Below are 19,783 nucleotides of genomic sequence, written 5' to 3' on the forward strand. Positions count from 1 at the left end.
TGGAGCCTGTTTCCGATTCTGCGTCTCCCTCTCTCTCTGCCCCTCCCCCGTTCATGCTCTGTCTCTCTCTGTCCCAAAAATAAATAAAAACGTTGAGAAAAAAAAAAAATTAAAAAAAAAAAATAAAACCTGATCTTGTGGTCTCCAATATATACTAGATAAACCCAACTCCTTGATGAGACAGGCCAGACTTTTCACTATCTCAGACTTTGTCTTCTTCCATCTTTCCAAGTCTCACCTTTACACATAACCCTAAATAAACATTTCTTAGCTTCAAGAGCTCACTCTGTACTCTTGTTGCTGAGACTACTCAGATGGAGTTCACTTTGAATTTGATAGCTAAATCCCTACCAATTCTTCAGGATTCAGGCATCATTTCTTCAAGTAAGTTTTCATTTACTCTTTGAATTACCTCCTGATGAATTAAGAGTCAGTCCTCTAGAGCCCCTATTAGTCATTATTTATCACACCATGATATGTAATCTGCTTTTCTGCCTTGACCAGTAGAGTCTAATTTGTAGGAAATAAGATAAATATTCTTATCTGAATTTTTAGCTCTGTAACCTAAAAAGGCAATGGAAAGAAGGAAGTAGAGAGAAAAAGATGGATGATAAGACATAAAAGAATCAAGCACTATAGCTATTGTATATGAAAACAATGCACATAGATTATCAGTAATGATTTTAAAATAAAGACACAGTCAAAATAGTATAGAAAGGGCAGATACTTATTTCTAATATAAACTCATGTTTAAAGTAATCAATGCCATATCATTCTTATATTTTAATTTATCACCTTTACTAGCATATATATAGATATATAGATACAGAAAATGACTAATCAACCCCTTATTTAGAAAATAAAAGTCTTACAAAAAGAAAATAAAAATCTTGCTTTTAAGTAATAATATATAATAATCATTTTATGCATACAGAAAACTAAATTTAATCATGGAGCTAAATATAATAAAAATGATTTTTATGATGATCTGCTTCATTTCACTGTTCAAACATAAAGTTTAAAATGCGATTTCCTCATGAGACATCTTAAGTCTTCTTTTGTTGAGAGTGAATCAATTTAATAACAGCCTCCCTCAAACTGAAGAATCATTAGGAAAACAGGTATACTCCTAGAGACCCAATTTGCCTGATCATAAAAGAATAATATAAAACTTGGAATGAATGTATGGATTATACCACAGTTTTAGAGAAGTTGGTCAAATTTATAGCTCCCTCGGGGCACCTGAGTGGCTCAGTTGGTTAAGCATCTGACTCTTGATTTCGGCTCAGGTCCTGATCTTAGATTTTGTGAGTTCAAGCCCAAGTTGGTCTCAGCACTGACAGTGCAGAGTTTCTCTGGAATTCTTTTTCTCTCTCTCTGTCTCTTCCCCTCCCCCACTTGTGCTCTCTCACTCTCTCTCTCTTAAAATAAATTTTATAAAAAAATTTAAGAACATTTATAGCTGACTCTATAAAATTACTCTAAGAATCAAAGGGACTCTATCCTATTTCATGGATTTCCGTGATCTAACAAACTTATGTACTATCAAAAATAATTAAAAAAATAAAAGTACTAACTGAGGCCATTATAATTTGATAAGCTAGCAATAAAGTTATGGATTAGCACATAGAAGTAAGTAACAAAAATGTGTATCATTGTTAAATGTGGCCATGCATTTAACTCTAGTGCATCCTAAGGATAGAAAATAAATCATGACAGTAATAAGACTAACAGTGTCCAAAAGATAAGAAAACCATGATAAAGAGAACTGAGAAGGATTCCTGTTAGGTAATGAAGGCATCTCTAAAAATATAGCTTTTTTTGTGACAATAAGGAGTTCTGTATGATTTTTAAAATGTCTTTCAATATAGGCTGAAGCCATAATGGTGAGTTCACATTTAATTATACCAAATCAGTAAGGGACTAAAACAAAAGGACCAAGTCTGTCTTTGGTTGGAGGTTAAATTTAGAACATAAAAGATAGATTTCAAGCTTATCAAGCCATGTTCTACATGCAATTATTACAATTCTATTTTGCATTGTCACTATGAGGTTGGACAACAGAAATTTCTGAGTGCAATCTATAGCAAGAATCAAGAATGAATTTTTAAAGGATTTTATTCAAAGGAGAAATACTCATTTTAACAATCAATTGGGAAGAATTAATGGCTTTTTATGGAAATTAAGTTGCTTATCAAGAGTCTCCACTGAATAGAATCACTTGGAGGTAGGATGAAGGAAGGCCTTCAAGAAATCTGCTTTTGTAAACAGTTCTGAATTTTCTTCAATATGGCAATAAATGGCCCACGAATGTCATCATTTTTGCTGGAAAATTTTTCCAAGAAAGCATTATCAGTATGCAAACACATCCATAGAATATCTTGACAAAATCTCGAAATTATATAAATTTTAAGCTATGTGTTTTTTTTTATAATACTTTCAAAATATGCCTGATACCAATTTCAATCTCAGAAAACAGTGATTATATCTGATGTATAGAGTTACTGGTTACATTTCAATTTTAATTTCAGAGTAGTTGGTTTTAATCCATTTTTATAGCAATAGGCACTATCAAGACCAATTATGTGTGGAGGCCATTTGTAGTATATGCTAATAAAAACGTGCCACCAATGAAAAAAAGATGCTTACCTTGCTAATCTGCAAAAGAGGTGAACACATATCAATTGAATCATTAACTTAAAGTTAGTAACAAGTGTTGAGGAGTAATTGGTGGGCTGAGAAATTTGGTGTAGGATTTTTTAAGAGAAAAAAAAAACTAAAAAGACATTATAAAATATCAAAAAACTGCTGCTATAGACCTTGAACTTATATTATTAAGATGTTTCAACCAGGAATCAGGGCTCCATATTGTTTATACCACTCATTCAATAACCAATTCCTGACCATACAGTCAAGGAAAAGGAAAAAAAAATACCTCAATGAAAATAGGTATCTTAAGTTCCTCATTTTATATTTCCTGTAATGTGATAGAGAAGATATTCACAGCCATTTTGCAATAAGTGATTCTGAACCTCACCTGTTCTTCTTTGAGGACATTAGCATGAGAAAATGGGTCTCATAATTTTTTAAGAAGGAAATTGTTATTGAAAAAAAACAAAAACAAGATTATATTATTTTTGAAAAACTAATGATTTTGGGGGCACCTGCGTGGCTCAGTTGGTTAAGCACCCAACTCTTGATTTTGGCTCAGGTCATGATCTCGTGGTTGTGGGATCAAGCCCCACATCAGGCTCCACACTGAGCATGGAACCTGCTTACGGTTCTCTCTCTTTCTCCCCCTCTTTCTCTCTTCTCCCCCTCACCACTTGTGCTCTCTTTCTCAAAATAAATAAATAAACATTAAAAAAGACTAATGATTTTCTTTAAGTAAAAGTTTATAATTTTACAACAGGTGACATGGTGTGGAATTATCCTGGGATATAAAATGAGAGCTTAAAAACTGAAAAGTCTCAAAGCCCATCAGTCAGAAAAAATTAAGCAATTTTATGGGCAGAACAACGGCATTAATTTGTTTAAAGTATCAGTATTTAGATAGTTAATGGGTTTAATAGGATCTATTCCATGACAAGAACGTAACCTTTAATTTCCACTTAGCAAGTTGGGGGAAATTTTAAAGCAAAGTGATTCAGACTGGTTTATTAAGATACACAAAACTTCAAAGGCTTTAAAAAGCAGGTATACTTAAGAGAACTACAGAAGTTCAAATCATCCTTGATTTCTAGTGAGTAATTGGCATATGAAGGGCTGGATGAGTTGATCTAGTTAAAGCCTTGCTCACCATGCTAGATAGTTTGGAATTAAAATATTATACTGCATTTTTGCAAGTGGATTCGGGAAGCAGAATGAAGAATGTACAGAATGGAGGCAATTCAGTAAGGATGCCATTAGGACAATCCTGGAGAACAATTTGTGATAGTGGCATGTGAGTCCTTTATGGCTGGGCTGAAGAAAAGGAAAAGGATTAAGAATATTAGAATAGGCTGCCCAATGACCAACCTGATATTCAAGATGAAGCAATGATAATTCTAAGGTTTCTGTCTTAGGAAAGTTGGGATATGAATATTCTAGTCACCAAGATAAGATAAATAGGAGAAGGCCTATTTCGGGATTTGGAAAAGGGGTAAGAATGATGAGTTCAGTGCACAAGCTCTGGACTGACACTTTTGGGTTCCAGTTCTGGTTTGCCACTTTGTTGTCATGTGACATAGGAAATTTACTTAAACTCTGTTTCCCAGTTTCCTCACATACAAAATGGAGATAGTTATAATATTGATCTCACGGTGTCACTATGAGGATTAAACAAACTCATACATATCATTACCAGTAACCACAACCCCTTCATGATCTCCATTTGTGATCCCACTCACTCCCACAACCTCACACCAGTAACCTTGACTTCAACAATCTTTGATTCAATTATGATCCATAAGATATTCTTCCTAACACCCATTACTGTGCCTCACTCTTCATGTTCTTACTTCCCTTACCTCCCAGCTTACCTTCCATGACCAATCCTTATAAGCATTCCATTGCATATAGTCTCAATTCCTTGGTTACTCTCTATTTGGATCGTATTTAGCAAAACAGTCTTGTTAAGGCTAGGTTATACCTATTCTACTCCTGGAGCTAGATTGAAACTAAAGAAATATGACTGAATGTGACCAGAGAAGTATACTCATCCAAGTTTACTGGTCTTACTCTAAATCTATGATGATTAACAAGTGGCTGCTCATTGTTCTCTGCCAATCAAATGGCATTTCCTTGATCCATTAAGCTCCCACATTTCTAGGTGCCTGTTGTGTAACTTCTTCCCAATCCACAAACTTCTCATACAGTTTATGCCTTCCTTGCTCTCAGCAAAGACCCAGCTTCCTATTTCTTTGAGAAGAGAGAAGTGTCACATATGTTTCCGTTCACTGCTTCCCCCTCACCAGTTTGATTGTTCTTTTTAAAATATAAATCATATTTCTGGTCAAAAATCTTCTAATGGCTTCCAACCTCACTTGAAATAAAAACTAAAGATCTTAAAATGGCCTAAATTGCCCCACAGGACATGAAAATTTTTGTGATACTTGTGAGCTTGTCCTCTACTATTCTTCTTTCTCACTTAGGCCCAGCCACTAATCTTGATGCCCTTCAGATATGACCATTTTCTCCTGCCTCTAAGCCTTTCCTCGTTCTTCCTTGGTGACTCCTCTGTGAAATTCCATCCCCAGTAAGCCACCTGGGTGACTCCCTCACATTCTTCAACTCTTCATTCAACTATCCCCTTAGTGAACTCTTTCTTGACCACCCCTTTCGTAACTGCAGCACCAACATTTCTTCTCTTTTTTTCCTGCTTCAGTTTTGTCTTTTACATTTAACATACAACCAGGTAGGAAATAATTTTCTCATTTCATTGTTTATTGCTGGAATGAAAACCCCACAAAAGCAAAGATTTAATTTAGCTTTTACTGTTTTACCCCCCTGCCTATAATACTATGTGGCATCAACTAGACACTCAATAAATACTTATTGAATTAATGAATTAACCTGTTTAGCATAGTAGCTGGTATGGTATATATGTTCAATATATATGAATTATCATTATTACATTAAATAATAATAATATATTGGGCATGTAAAACAACATGGGACCTTCAAGTTGCAGCCTCATAGATTTGAGATGCAAACCTATGGATGGAGGATGAACTGTATATAAATTAACATGGTAATGAAATCAACTAAATAAACAAGATCCCACTGGGAAGAATGTTAAGAGTGAAAAGCTGTGACATATGACGGTTGAGCACGGGATGCACCAACACGGAGCAGGAGGAAGTTATGAAAGCCAGGAAAGATAAAAAAGGAAGTCTCCAGGGAAACCAGGAGAAGAAAGACCAGGAGAATGTGGTATAATGGAAGTCAGTGAAAGGTAGGCATTCATGAAGGATGAAGAGGTCAATAGTGCCCACGTATTTCAGAGTAGAGAGTACCAAGGAAATGAGAAAATGGTAAATGTTGAGATACAACTGATGATTAAAACTGTAGGAAGATTTCATGACTGAAATTAAATCTTCAGAATCAAGAGTATCTAAAAAAAAAAAAAAACAACGAAATAATGAGAGGGTTTGTAAGATTGCTAAAAGACAAGAATATTTGTGTAACACATGTTCTTTACCTTTGATTCTCTCAAAGAAAGAAAAGATAGAGGGTAAAAAGAATACATCTCATGCTTAACTTTATGTGACCAGAGGCTGATATAAGTGGACCAAAGAAGTAGTCCACTGTTTCAATAAATTGAATGGGTTTTACATAGGTAGCTAGAAGGTAGGATGACATAATGAATTTCTTCTCAGAATTAAAATCTGAGATCTGCAACAAAACCAGTAAAATTACTATACTTTTTAAAAAGGATGAAAACATGTAAAAATTCTACAAGTCCTTTCTCTTTAAGATAACACTCTAAAAGAATAAAATGACACCCCAATTCATCTAAAAATGTAAAGTATACTTATATGGCATTCATTATTTTTAATTAATCTTATTTGCTACAGGATGTCTAATAAATCACACACAAAGAAAGGAAATTGAGAATCGGTTATTGCTATCCTCAGCAAGGTGGAGGTATTTTCTTTTGCTCTATATTGTAGTTTGAGAAAATTAGGAGTTTTAAATAATTTTTTTAAATAAAGACATTTAAAATACAACCAGTATTTTACAGATAATTACAAAATGAATCATAAGTGGGTGCAAATTGAGTAATTTGATTAATTTCTAGATTGACCTTTAGAAAAGTATTTGTCTAACATTTTTTAGTTGTTGTATTTTTATTATATCAAGCTGAAGTTCCAGCCACTTAATTTCCATAGTTTTTAAAAAATACAGATTGCATTATATACAAAAAAATAGTTTGTTTTGTAAAATAAGTGTTAAACTTTAGACACAATTTGGATTTTGAAATGTAAAATGAATATCATCTTTAAATATCTGCTTCTCTATCAAGGTTTGCTTTTTTTCTGGGTTACCTCACTTAACACATTTTCCACTTGCACATTTATTTAATTAAGTATTTTGCAGATAGTTAAATTTATTGTTCACTAATAAAAAATAAAATACACCTAATGGCAGTGCATAACTTTCTTCAGCATATGTGTCCTCATTCTAGGTAGCCTCTGACCTAGATAAGAGAACTCAACGTTGCAGATATATAATGTGCATCCCCAGCAAAATTGCCCATAAGAATAACTTCATTATTCTGGGAAGCTAGATCTATAAAACATGTAAAATGTAGAAGTGTTCTGCCTATACAATTTCTGGTAAGTACAGCATGACTAAGTGATAAAGCCTTAGTCAGCTTCAGTTAGAGCATACCTTACTAAAACGTTTATTGTGCCATGAAGAGAAAAGGAAATATAGTGGGCAAAGGTGTCTACTCCGCAGTAATGAGGTCTTTTAGATCTATAGAGCTCTGCCTTGATCAATGGAAAATTAGCTCTGGAAGCATTTAGTGGTATAGTGTACAAGTCAGTCATAGAGACCCCAAGTTATAGCAGGATGATGAGAAGGAAAAACTCACCAGTACTACTGGACAGATTGTTGTGGGTGGTAAAATATGGTCCTTCAGAGGTCCGCAGTCACATTCAGGTTTGAGATGAGAAGCACATTTATTATGCAGCTAGGAAAGTAGAAAGAGGACACTATCAACTCTGGCATGACAAGAGCAAACGTACAGCAGGTATTTCAACTGAGATACAGCAAATACACTAACAATACATCAAAGGAATTACAAGAACAATTAAGATGACCATAAAGCAATTCATATTACATTTGCTTTTATACATCTACCTTAAATAAACCATTTAGCAACTTCTGTGACCCAGCCTATATATTTTCTAATTCTCAGAAATATTTATATTCAAAATATACTTTAGGCTTTACACAAATAAAAACCTGATTTCTTTGACAAACACAAATTGTTGTCTACTACGGTCCTTCCTTTGCTTATCTGTTAGCATAATCTTGAAACCACTGTGTGCTGTGGATGCTTTTTTTTTTTTTGACCCTCCTGTTTTCTCAAAGTCATTCCAAAGTGCACAGCTCAGTATGGGGCATAATTGATCCCATCATTAGTTTTAACTTTGTAATTCAATATGTAAATGTAACCAGAGATTCATCTCAGTAGGAGCAGGATATAAATATAAGAAGATGATTATGATGATAAAAATTTATCTTTATATTGTATCTATCAGCTCTACATTAAGTTAGCGTATAATTACATAATGTGTTATTTACTTTTCAACATGTATGAAATGAAACTGATATTTTTATCCATCTTGGTCACAGGTTTAAATTAAGGTTATAACCTAGTGCATTAAATAGTGATTTTTAAAATTGAGGTGGTAGTTATCATTGGAATCATACAAATTTGCTAAAGGCATCTAAGGATTTCTCCCTCTCCCGCACCATACAAAGTTAATATAAAATTATTAAAATATAAAATTTAACATAAAATATTAATACTTTAGAACAATTATACATGTTAATAAAGCAACATGCCTAGTTCAAAATAAAAGCAGAGCTGCATCACTTTTTCAGTTTGGGACCAAAAGTCACTCCATTTAAGTCATGGCTACATTAATTTCAAAAACAAACTTACCTTTGTAAGCAGTTAATTAGCAATCAAACATAAACAACTAAAGAGTATTGATTTACAGTCGGTGACAGAAATCTACTGAAGGTGTATTTCTGTTACCCTTGAATCTAAAATATCTGTCATACTACCTCCTTGCCTGACTTAAGACTACTTGGACTGTAATTACTGCACATCAGGCCACATTATATGAAATGAAAGGCCCTTTATACATTCATCCATCATTAGCAGCTCTGCTTCTCAGTGACATGTAAACCCCTTCCCAAAAGTGGCTTAATCTTCTTAACAAGCATTGCGGATCTTTGTCAAAAAGTAAGAGATATTGAAGATAAAGAAGGTCAAGCTACATGTAAAATAGAACTAAATAAATGGGTATTCTAATTTGGCAAATGAAAATGCATAGTTACTTCAAATTAGAACTAGTGACTGGTGAAATATATTATTAAATTATTGGACTTAGTCAATTTCCTTGGAATAAATCATGGCCCTGGAGTTTTGGATGTGGACTTAATGGACAATGGTTTCCTCAAAAGATGTGTTGAAGTTCTAATTCTTGATACCTGTGAATGTGAGCTTATTTGGAGAGATCTCTGTAGATGTATTCAAGGTCAGATGAAGTTTAATGGAGTAAGAGTAGCCTTAATCCAATAACTGGTGACTTCATAAGGAGAGAAAAATCTGGACATAGAGAGACAGCGATGGAGGGAAGAGGCCATGTGGCAAGAGAGGTAGAAATTTGGTGATGCAGTTATAAGCCGAGGAACACCAAGGATGGAAGGCAATCACCAGAAGCTAGGAAGAGGCAAGAAAGCATTCTCCCAAACAGCCTTCACAGGAGTATTATTCTGCTGACATCTTGATTTCAAATTTCTAGCCTCTATGAGAGAATAAATTTCTGTTGTTTTACGCTACTCATTTTGTGGCATTTTGTTATGGCAGTCTTAGGAAACTAATATATCCATCACTATGAAAACTGAACCCAAACCAAACACCAACGATGAGTCTTAACACTCAAGTGTTAGTAGGGTGTCACAGCAAAAAAGCTCTTGTGTTTTGATCCTGCACAACCTCTTTAAAACTGAGAATGCAGACTCTCAGAAGCCTCTATTTTGTAGAGATAAGATCTATAATAAAAATCCTTGTGTGTACAGAATGAGAAACCACTGAATTTTTACTCTTGACTGAAGTTTGTAAAGCCTCACACGTGACTCTGAAGGACAGAGGGGCAGGGCACTCCTAATCTCTTGCCAGCACTGACCACAGATGTGCTCTCTGAAGGCCTCAGCCTCCTCCATACCTGCATTCCATGTGCTTCCAACAATTTGCAACTGATCTGGTAAAGGACAAGTGACTTTCTGTATAGTTATTTGAGCGTTACCAGATGTAAGAAGAGATGGCAAACATAAACTTAATGACACCTTTTTTCTTTCTTTTTCCTTTTCTTTCTTTCTTTCTTTCTTTCTTTCTTTCTTTCTTTCTTTCTCTCTCTCTCTCTCTCTCTCTCTCTCTTTCTTTCTTACCTGTTTTCCATCCAAAAAGAAAGAACTAAGGACTCCAGTAGAATCACAGTGATGAGCTCAACAGAATGTATGTACAGGGAATAACTCTTCATATCTGGGGTTGGAGATTTCAGAGTAGAAGTGCTAAATAAAGCTAGTAAGGGTTTTTTTTCAGTTTGCCTGTCACATGGCTCATATCATTGAGGTTTATCGAGTCAGCTGTGAGGTAGAATCCTGCAGGAACATAGGCCAATAACAGAGACTATGAGAAAGTTGGTAACTATATGATCATCAGTGAAACAGGGACACAGAGTACAAGAAAATTCTCCTACCCCAAAAGTCTATATTAACTAATAATGTGCAATGATGCCTTACACCTTTTTTAAAGACTGGAATCCTACAGCTGCTAAATATATTTGGGTGGCCATAGACACCATGACATTGTATGAAGCCAAAAGTGTCAAAACTGAGGACACCATGTTGGAACTGCTGATCATTCTCATCATTCTAAAAGCTGTAAGTCAAATTTGTACAGCAGATCTAGTTTATTCACTGTATTGCTCAGAGATACACTTGATGACAAGGGATAAAATGTGAAAGCCAAATATAATAATAATAATACATAGTTCTCAGCACTATTTATCAAGATTAAAAGTGAACATTTTTTTGCTGTGAACCTTAAACTACTCTAAAAATAAAAAGTCTATTAAAAAACAGCAAATGTCCAGAAAATAGGATATGAAAGAATTTAAAATTTCCTTCCTTCCCTTCACACAAAATCTTAGGTTACTGGTAATGTTCTATTTCTTGATCAGATTCTTGTTACATGGAGCGTTCATTTGTGCAAAATTCATTGAGCTCTACCCTTAGGACATTTAAACTCTCCTGCATGTATGTTATTTTTCAATACAATCTTAAAAATGAAAAAAGCGAACATAATCAGCAACAAAAACAATTTGCTTAAACTTGTCACCATGACATTTTACAGACAAGCATATCAGTAAAAGACACAGCTGAGTCCTTTTCAGTGTCAATAAGTTGCTGAAGACTGAAAATTGTCTTAAAGATAACCCAGATCCCAAATCACCAAAAGTGTAAATACAAAAATCCTCATCAAGAATACAAATAAACTAGAGCATTGATGAATCCCAGGTCTTCAATAAAATGGCCAATAGAGCCCAGAGATAGGAAACTGTTACCTTCTTTTAAATGTTTTTATGTGTGCTTATGGTTGTGTTTGCAATTTTTTCTAAGAGTAACGCATAGGTCATTTTATTATATATACAGAAATTCCCATTTGAGTTAAGGGAATCAGACCTTTATCTACAAAATTCATAAAATACGAACCAGCTTTTCCTGGAAGTGAATTAAAGATTTGGAAATAATTTTAGAGTTTATGACAATTTCCAATAGCACCTAATTTACAGCCAGATCTATGTTTATTGGGAAAAGCTGTCTCAAGTTAGGAAGAAAAAGAAAACGTGAGAGTTTGTATGTGTGTGTGAGTGTGTACGCACGTGTGTGTGTGTGTGTGTGTGTGTGTGTGTGTGTGTGTGTGTATTTACAGGGAAGAGTTGAGAAAAGAGTTGGGGTACTCTATTGAAAAGAAAGCATTGGAATTTAAGAAGTCAAAGGAGGAAAAATAGGAAATATATTTTCATTTTAATTTGGAGGAAAAGAAGAGAAGTAAGTCATTCTTCCAAAGCAAAACTAAGGGACCTGATTTACAAAAACACTTGGTTTACACACCCTTTTATCTCTAACATTTTGCAAGTGCAGGTTGCTGCTTTAATGCAAGCTTTTGCTAAAGCATAAATATTCCTGTTGGAAAGGTATTGGAAACCTTTAAACACTACTGCTGGTGGCCTAATATTCTAATAATGTAGTAGCACTCATGATACCAAAAGTAAATAATTCATAGCCACAATATAGGCTTTCTTTAGTCAAGTTCAAATGAAATATATCACCCTCCTATCCTGGGGAGCTCTACCTGACCAGGGACATTTAACTACAATGAGGAGCAAATTACAACTTGTTTTAAATAGAATGTCAAGGAAATAAACTCTCAACAGAAATGAAAACGTATAAATAGTGGGATCTTGGGATCAGAGAATGTAAACAAGAGAAGGAAGAGAGAATCAATGAACATATTTAGTATGACTGATTGAATTATAAAAATGTAATAAAACGTTTTTATAAATGCTAGAAGATAGTTTACACTATTCCTACTTAGGAGTTTTCTGTTTTTATTTTTTCACGTAAGGTTTGCAACAGGAGATAAAACTCTATTTTCTAAGAGTTTACAATCTACAATATGGCAAAAAGTATCATTTCAAGAAGCCACAACTGCTGACTAAAAAGGAAGTATTAAAATGAGTTTTTACCTTTAGTATTTGTGTAAACTTACTTGCATAGTTGATGCAGATTTAGGTATTATAGGATGATCTTTTTAAAAAAAAAAGAATTTAGGATGTGCACTTAAAATTCAATATTTAACATTAAGAAGACGAGTATATCAGTGATTAAGTTAACTTATTGAGGACCTTCTCTAACCTCAATACTCTGTTAAGTACTTTAGGTGATTAGGTAGAAGTGTCTATTTTTGACCAGGAGCTCAATCACATTGTAGTCTGGCAGTGTGTACAACTTCAGTACGTAGACCTGAAACCACTGGAGAGCATTTAGTCTTTCATTTTGGTATTGACTCAATGTATAGAAAGTATTTTTAAAAAGGAGAGAGAGAATGATTAGTGTCAAGGGAAATTTCAAGGAAGATATGGAACTTAATTTGGTTTTTGAGGGGCAATTAGAATTCAAGGTGGGTACAGTCAAGGGAATAGAGTAAGCAAAATAACAGGTAAGGGGGAAGCATGGCCCTCCCAAGGGACTGCCCACAGCTATGCACGACTACAGCAGGGGCTGTGTGTAGAAAGGAATAACATATACGTCATGTGCTTGGGTTTGGGGCTGATATTTGAGGAAATGAAAACCAGGTCGGGTAAAAGGAAGTGAGGGCTGCATTTATTATCACAGAACTATTATAGGGTGCTGAAGGTGGCATATGATAACAAACTAGTATTTTCAGAAGATGATTCTGGAGGTGGTTTGCAGCCTGCATTATAGGAAAAGTACCTTCTGTTAGGGAGATAAGCCAAGAGATTCTGACTCTAATCTAGTTGAGAGGTGCTAAGAGTTTGCACTTGGGCTGTGAATGATGGATACAAAAACTCAAATCCGAGAGAGATATTTTAAGGAAAAAATGTCAAGGCTCAGTGATAGGTTGACTATATGAGAGAAAGGTGAAAGACAAGAATAAAAGAAACTGATTTCTAACTTTATTTCCAATGACTGCAAGCATGATGATGCCATGGCTGACAGAAAAGAGAGAGCTGGAATTGGTGCTTTTTGTGAATATAAATAAATCAGCTTAGTCTAGGATTTAGTGAGATTCAGGACCACATGGTTCTGGATGATTTTAGAATATGCAGATACTAGTCTGATTTAGTCTGGGCAACTAGATCCTTCCAGAGGTGAAAGAGAAAGGGCATGAGTAATAATCATGGAGTGCCCTCTGTGAACCAGGGGTTGGATTTTGTGACCCTATGATATTTTGCCTAGATTTCATTATGTTAATAATTGTCAATTACTGAGCACTTATTATGTGTGAGGTCTTGCCCTAAACACACCTACAGAGATTTTTTTTTCCTCATTTAATTCTTACAACAATCCTATAAGGTGCATATCCATTAACTCTATTTTACAAATTAGGAAACTGCCCACAACTTCTTATATATCTAGCCCAAGATTATACAACTGCTATCTTAGTTGTTGGACAGCGACCATGTTAAGAATCTATCTGATCGGCCTTAGAAGACTCAACCCATTTCTAAAAGTAAACATAAAAGAAATAATGGCATTTGGGAAACCTGTGAAATGAAGTTTCATGCTCTTTGTTTCTCTCTGCAATCTATTTCCCACAGACTCCATTCCGGTAAGTCTCCCTAAAACTCAGCATTGATGAGGCCACAACCCATCTCTTTCACAACTTCTGCTAGCTATGTGCTATATTAATAGAACTTTCTGGGAAGCATAGACATAAGAAAGTAGATTCAGTCTGTTTAAAGGCAATGAGTAGTAGTAGGTAAGCACCAGTTAAGAACTAGTATAAAATCAATTTTATACTAAAATCTTTATACAATGGTTCAAGAAGAAACTATAGATTGCAGAAATAGGGGCGCCTGGGTGGCGCAGTCGGTTAAGCGTCCGACTTCAGCCAGGTCACGATCTCGCGGTCCGTGAGTTCGAGCCCCGCGTCGGGCTCTGGGCTGATGGCTCAGAGCCTGGAGCCTGTTTCCGATTCTGTGTCTCCCTCTCTCTCTGCCCCTCCCCCGTTCATGCTCTGTCTCTCTCTGTCCCAAAAATAAATAAACGTTGAAAAAAAAAAAAAAAGATTGCAGTAAATATATAAATATTCTAAGGTAAATATATTCTGTTTAACCTAGGTACAGCATCATTAAATTAATAAATATGTCCTTAAAATTGCTCATAATTAAAAATCCAAAAGTGCAGAAAAGGCTGAACTTACTTTTGAGAGGGCTACATATTCTTTTGGATAGATGACAACTTTTTTTTAAAAATTGTGGAATTTTGTTTCATAAACCAAATACCCAAATGACCTTTAGAGATCATGGTGTGTGAAAAATAAGGCTGAGTTTCTCCAGAAGCCTCAGGACTTAGCAGAGCTTAGTAAGAGGGCAGCCATTTTTTTTTTTTTTTTTTTTTACTCTGCCTTTAACCCCTCACTGCTCCTTTACTTCTTAAGTAGAACTAAAGGATTTTTTTTTCATTTTATTTATTTTAGAGAGATAGAGATCAGGGGGGGAGGGGCAAAATGAGAGAGAGAGAGAATCCCAAGCAGGTTCTATGCTCAGCACAGAGCCCGACTCCGGGTCTGATCCCATGACCCTGGGATCACAACCTGAGTCAAAATCAAGAGTGGGACACTCAACCTATTGAGACACCCAAGTGACCCAGAAATTAAAGGATTTGAAGACATTTATAGGTTATATTGTGCCCTGCCATAGTGACAAAGTAATCTTCATATATGCACTGATCTTTACTTAAGATGTCAGGGGTTTACTGTCTGAATTGATTTGGACACGAAATCCTGAGACTTGAAAAAGTATATAGTTTCTTCAGAGGGAACACCCTCTTTCCTACAAAAGCAAGGCCCAATTTCTTACAAGATTGGGGCCAACATTCAGATCAAATGTAAATGTGTGACTAGTAAGTGGTTGGGGTAGCAATGCAGATTTGTGGAGCCATAGATGAGAGGGACATTAAAACATAAGGAAGAAAGGCAGGGAAACAAAATGGGATATAAAACAAGAAAATAATTTCAAGATTCATGAAATAGAAATAACAGACTATTTCCAATGGTAACTTTGATATGAGTCATTTCCATAAAATGGAAAGGAGAGGACACTTCATGGAGATTAAAAAATGAAAGGAAGAAATGAGATAAATAAAGAAAATTCCGGAAGCTCAAAAGCTTTTGTATCAGCAATGCATATTTTATATTTAGCAATGCATGTTTAAGATGAGTACACATTTAAAAGATATTAATTTAAATAAATTAAAAAAGAGAAGAAAAACAAACCTAAGACATTACATTTGAAATTTATGAAGAATGAGGAAATAACTTGAAATATAAAGAAGAAATAAATTCTGATATTGTCCCAATTCAGTTTATTTTATTTTTTTTATATATTAAAAAAAATTTTTTAATGTTTATTTATTTTGGAGAGAGAGACAGAATGCAAGTGGGTTAGGGGAAGAGAGAGAGGGAGACACAGAATCCAAAGCAGGCTCCAAGCTCTGAGCTGTCAGCACAGAGCCCATCGTGGGGTTCGAACTCACGAGCTCTGAGATGATGACTCGAGCCGAAGTCGGACGCTCAACCGACTAGGCCACCCAGGCACCCCTAATTCAGTTTAAGTCAAGATATAACTAATGAAAGATGCACTATTAAGGGAAAAATAATCAAAACAGGCTTCTATAAGATCTGAACCAAAAACTGCATATTTTATAGATGCTTAGCAAACAAAAATTATTATATAATGTGCACAAATTTTCTAAAACAAAATAGTGTGGTCTTCTTAAAACTGAGGATTTAACACATTTAAGTAATCCATATGAGTAATTTAAATCATTGTTACACATTTTATTATAATAACCAAACACTTCAAAAGTATAAAACTGTCTTTCATAATTGAGGAAATTTCAAATGTAAATGTAATTTAACTGAGTAATAGCTGAAAATGATTGAAGAAAATGTGTTCGTTTAAAAAAAGTACGTAATTGTATTTTTGAAATGCAAGTCACAGTTTGTTTTTCTCATTATCCTGTGTGTTATGCATATGTGTGCTTAAGAAAAATCATAAATGGTTTGTGGGGTATGGTGATCAGGGGCACTACAGAAAAATGTACTTAACTGGAACAGTGCCCTCTACTGTTTTAGTCGCACAAAAGCAAGAACAATTTCTCCTCTAACAAGAGCACTCATGCATTAGCTGGAAAAACAAAATCAAAATGTTATGTGTGGGAAGGGAAACAATTCCATAAATATTTTTGTACTATGCCATAAAAATGGCATTCTATCTAATTCTCAGAAATCATGTTTTAATGTTTATTTATTTATTTAATTTGAGAGAGAGAAAGAGCACTCACGAGTGTAAGCTGGGGAGGGGCAGAGAGACAGGGAGAGAGAGACAGAGTCCCAAGCAGTCTTTTCACTGTCAGCAGAGAGCCCAGTGTGGGACTTGATCTCACAAATTGTGAGAAATCAAGAGTCGGATGCTTAAATGACTGAGCCACCTAGGCACCCCACTAATTTCCAAAAATTAAGCACAAAAATAGTATCAATATCATCTAAAATCATTTATTCCAGAATTTATTTGAACCAGGTTTTCATAATTATACAAACCAAGTAGAATCCTAAAAGTTCCCAGAAAAGACCAATTTACCTCTTCTTTGTCAACTCTCAGTATCATTATAATGACTAGAGTTTACATCTATAAATATTATATGTAAATGCCACATGTAAAACTGTATCCCTCAAATCATGATATAAGTGAAGAAACAAAGCAACAACATATTGTGAAGAAGCACGAAATAAGTTCTTAGAAGCATCAAGAACTAAAATATCGACCCACTTGCATGTCTACCTAGCCATGTGGTCAACATCAATTTGCTATGTTTCTTGGTCTTGGATCTTCATTATATAATTAAGTTTTTTTCATCTTTTTACCTTTTTTAAGCCCATAGATTCTGTGATTAAAATACATTTACAACATGTAAAACAAATTTCTTCCACAATAGCACTGGGGATGGAGGGAGAGCGGAGTTCTACACAGACTATACCCAACACACAGTGCCCACCCCTAGCCATGGCTTTTCATTACCTTCCTGGTAACCGCCAGAGCTCCCTGGAACATAGCTGGAATCTACATAATGGTAAATTCTCTAAGAATGTCAGTAGTTCTAAAATTCTGGATTCTATGAGGACAAATCTGACTCTGACACTTATCCCTTTGAGAGCCACATGGGATAAGAAGCTTCCATGGTTTTATGCTAAGTTAGTCTAAAATTCTGGATCATCATCCAGGATAAAATTCTTGGAGTGTCATCATTTTGAGTGAATGCTAGAGATTTGTTTTCCGATGTTACTCACTGTGATCTGACACCAAACACAATGCAGTCCTGTCAGACCCTGGTAACATTTAACCGTCTTGTGGCACTTATCACACTTGGTTGGGCAGTTACCTTCAACCCAGTAATGGTGCATGACCTAGAATAAGAAAAGAACATTGTGATTAAGAGGAGGCATACCTCAACATCACCCTAAGAGAGCAAGTACAGCTACACACTTACATCAGTGTTCTTCTTGGACTTCACATACGTCTTGATGCAAGAAGGCGGCGCTCTAGCCACACAACGCTCATGCACTGTGTACTTGCAAACTGAAAAGAAACACGTATACACATTCAGAGTTAATGCTGGTCCCGAGTGCAATTGTATAGGGAAAGAACGACATTAACAGAACCTCATTCTACATCCACTGCCCCCTAATCAATCCAATCAGCTACATCAAGAAAAAGTCTAAGTTGACTGTTTTTACCATGGAATACAAAAGGCCAATTAGTACAGGAAATATTATGCATGTGAAAAACCAAGACTCCTCTGTCATGGCATAGCAGGAAATGCTTAATTAAATCAGGCCTCACTCAAATTTTTCACAATAATTCCCAGATGACAGAAATATTAAAGACAAATTGATGACTGCCAAATGGCTTGGTGTCATTTGCTAGAAGGAAGAGATCTATATTTTACAAAGTATAGGCATGAGAGCAGCTGGAGGGCATGGAAATAAAAGCCCACGAGTTTATGCTATTTTCTCTATTGATTTATCTAAACCTTAAATGGCTGATTAGTCCATTTCCAGAGAATAGATTTCATCATACATGCCAGGCCTTCAGAATAAGTTTATCCCTCACTTGCCATCATGGCACTGCTTGTCCAAAAGGAACAACCTATTCTAAAAGAGCTCTAAATGTACAAATATATAGAATAAAAACTAAATAAAAAATTACTGTGTAGTCCTCTCAATAAGGCAAAAACAAACCACTACGTAGAATTGGAATGAACAATACTAAATTCACATATTTATATAGTAAAACTGTTTTAAAATATCCACAATTTTTATTTCCTTTGGTGACTTTGAAGACGAAATCGTACTTTTTCTTCTTTTCCATATTGATAACAATGTTGAGTATTACATTTGTCACACTGCTCAGTTAAAATTTGTGAGCAAAATTCTCACTCTCTCTTTGACAGCACTCACAATGAATTATCATTTTGTTTCATATGCTCCCATCAGTAGAATCTACCATGAAAAATCCTTTTCCTTAAAAGTAACAAAGTTTAGGGGCACTTTGTTGGCTCAGTCAGTTAAGCATCAGACTCTTGACTTCGGCTCAGGTCATGATCTCACAGTTCATGAGTGTGAGAGCCCCGTATCGGGCTCCACACTGACAGTGTGGAGCCTACTTGGGATTCAGTCTGTTTCCTCTCTCTCTTCCTCTCCACCTCTCTTTCTCTCTCAAAACAAATAAGTGAACTTTAAAAAAATAAAGTTTAAAAACAGATTACTTCCTTTCTACATAAAGTATGTTCTAGCATAACTAGCCTCTCAAATGTGGCCACTAGAAACTGCCCTCTGAAGTGACATAAGCCAATTTCACATAACTTTATTAATATCACTTAAACATGGCATTAAAACATGGTTTTTATGTCAAATGGGACACATAAGAGGAAGTCAGTTCTCAGATGTAGTACCAAAGATGCTGCTACCTAAAAATAGTATCGGAAGCCAGCAGGGCTGTATGGAAGCCAAGTAAGAAATTAGATTTAATATACATGCACCAAAAAATGGGATGTGTTTAATAAACTTGACAGTTTCTGGGATACCTGTGTGGCTCAGTTGGTTGAGCATCCAACTCTTGATTTTGGTTCAGGTCATGATCTCACTGTTAATGGGTTCAAGCCCCATATTGGGCTCTGCACTGACAGC

At 35.2% G+C, this 19,783-nt stretch overlaps 1 protein-coding gene across 6 annotated transcripts in view; it reads right to left on the reverse strand.

Annotated features, from left to right (window-relative positions):
* Positions 1 to 19,783, reverse strand: part of DGKB (diacylglycerol kinase beta) — a 647,032-nt gene that overhangs the window by 481,824 nt on the left and 145,425 nt on the right. For all 6 annotated transcript variants that reach the window (XM_047096393.1, XM_047096391.1, XM_047096390.1 and 3 more), the window contains 3 exons: positions 18,085 to 18,173; positions 17,885 to 18,001; positions 7,580 to 7,678 (listed from right to left, as the gene is read on the reverse strand). In XM_047096393.1, the coding sequence (XP_046952349.1) occupies positions 7,580 to 7,678; positions 17,885 to 18,001; positions 18,085 to 18,173 (305 nt within the window). The remainder of the gene's footprint in view (positions 1 to 7,579; positions 7,679 to 17,884; positions 18,002 to 18,084; positions 18,174 to 19,783) is intronic.

Source organism: Lynx rufus, unplaced genomic scaffold (genome assembly GCF_022079265.1).
Source record: "Lynx rufus isolate CCGP_SWC_20201006 ecotype Redwood Valley unplaced genomic scaffold, mLynRuf1.p SCAF_4, whole genome shotgun sequence".
Lineage (NCBI taxonomy): Eukaryota > Metazoa > Chordata > Mammalia > Carnivora > Felidae > Lynx > Lynx rufus.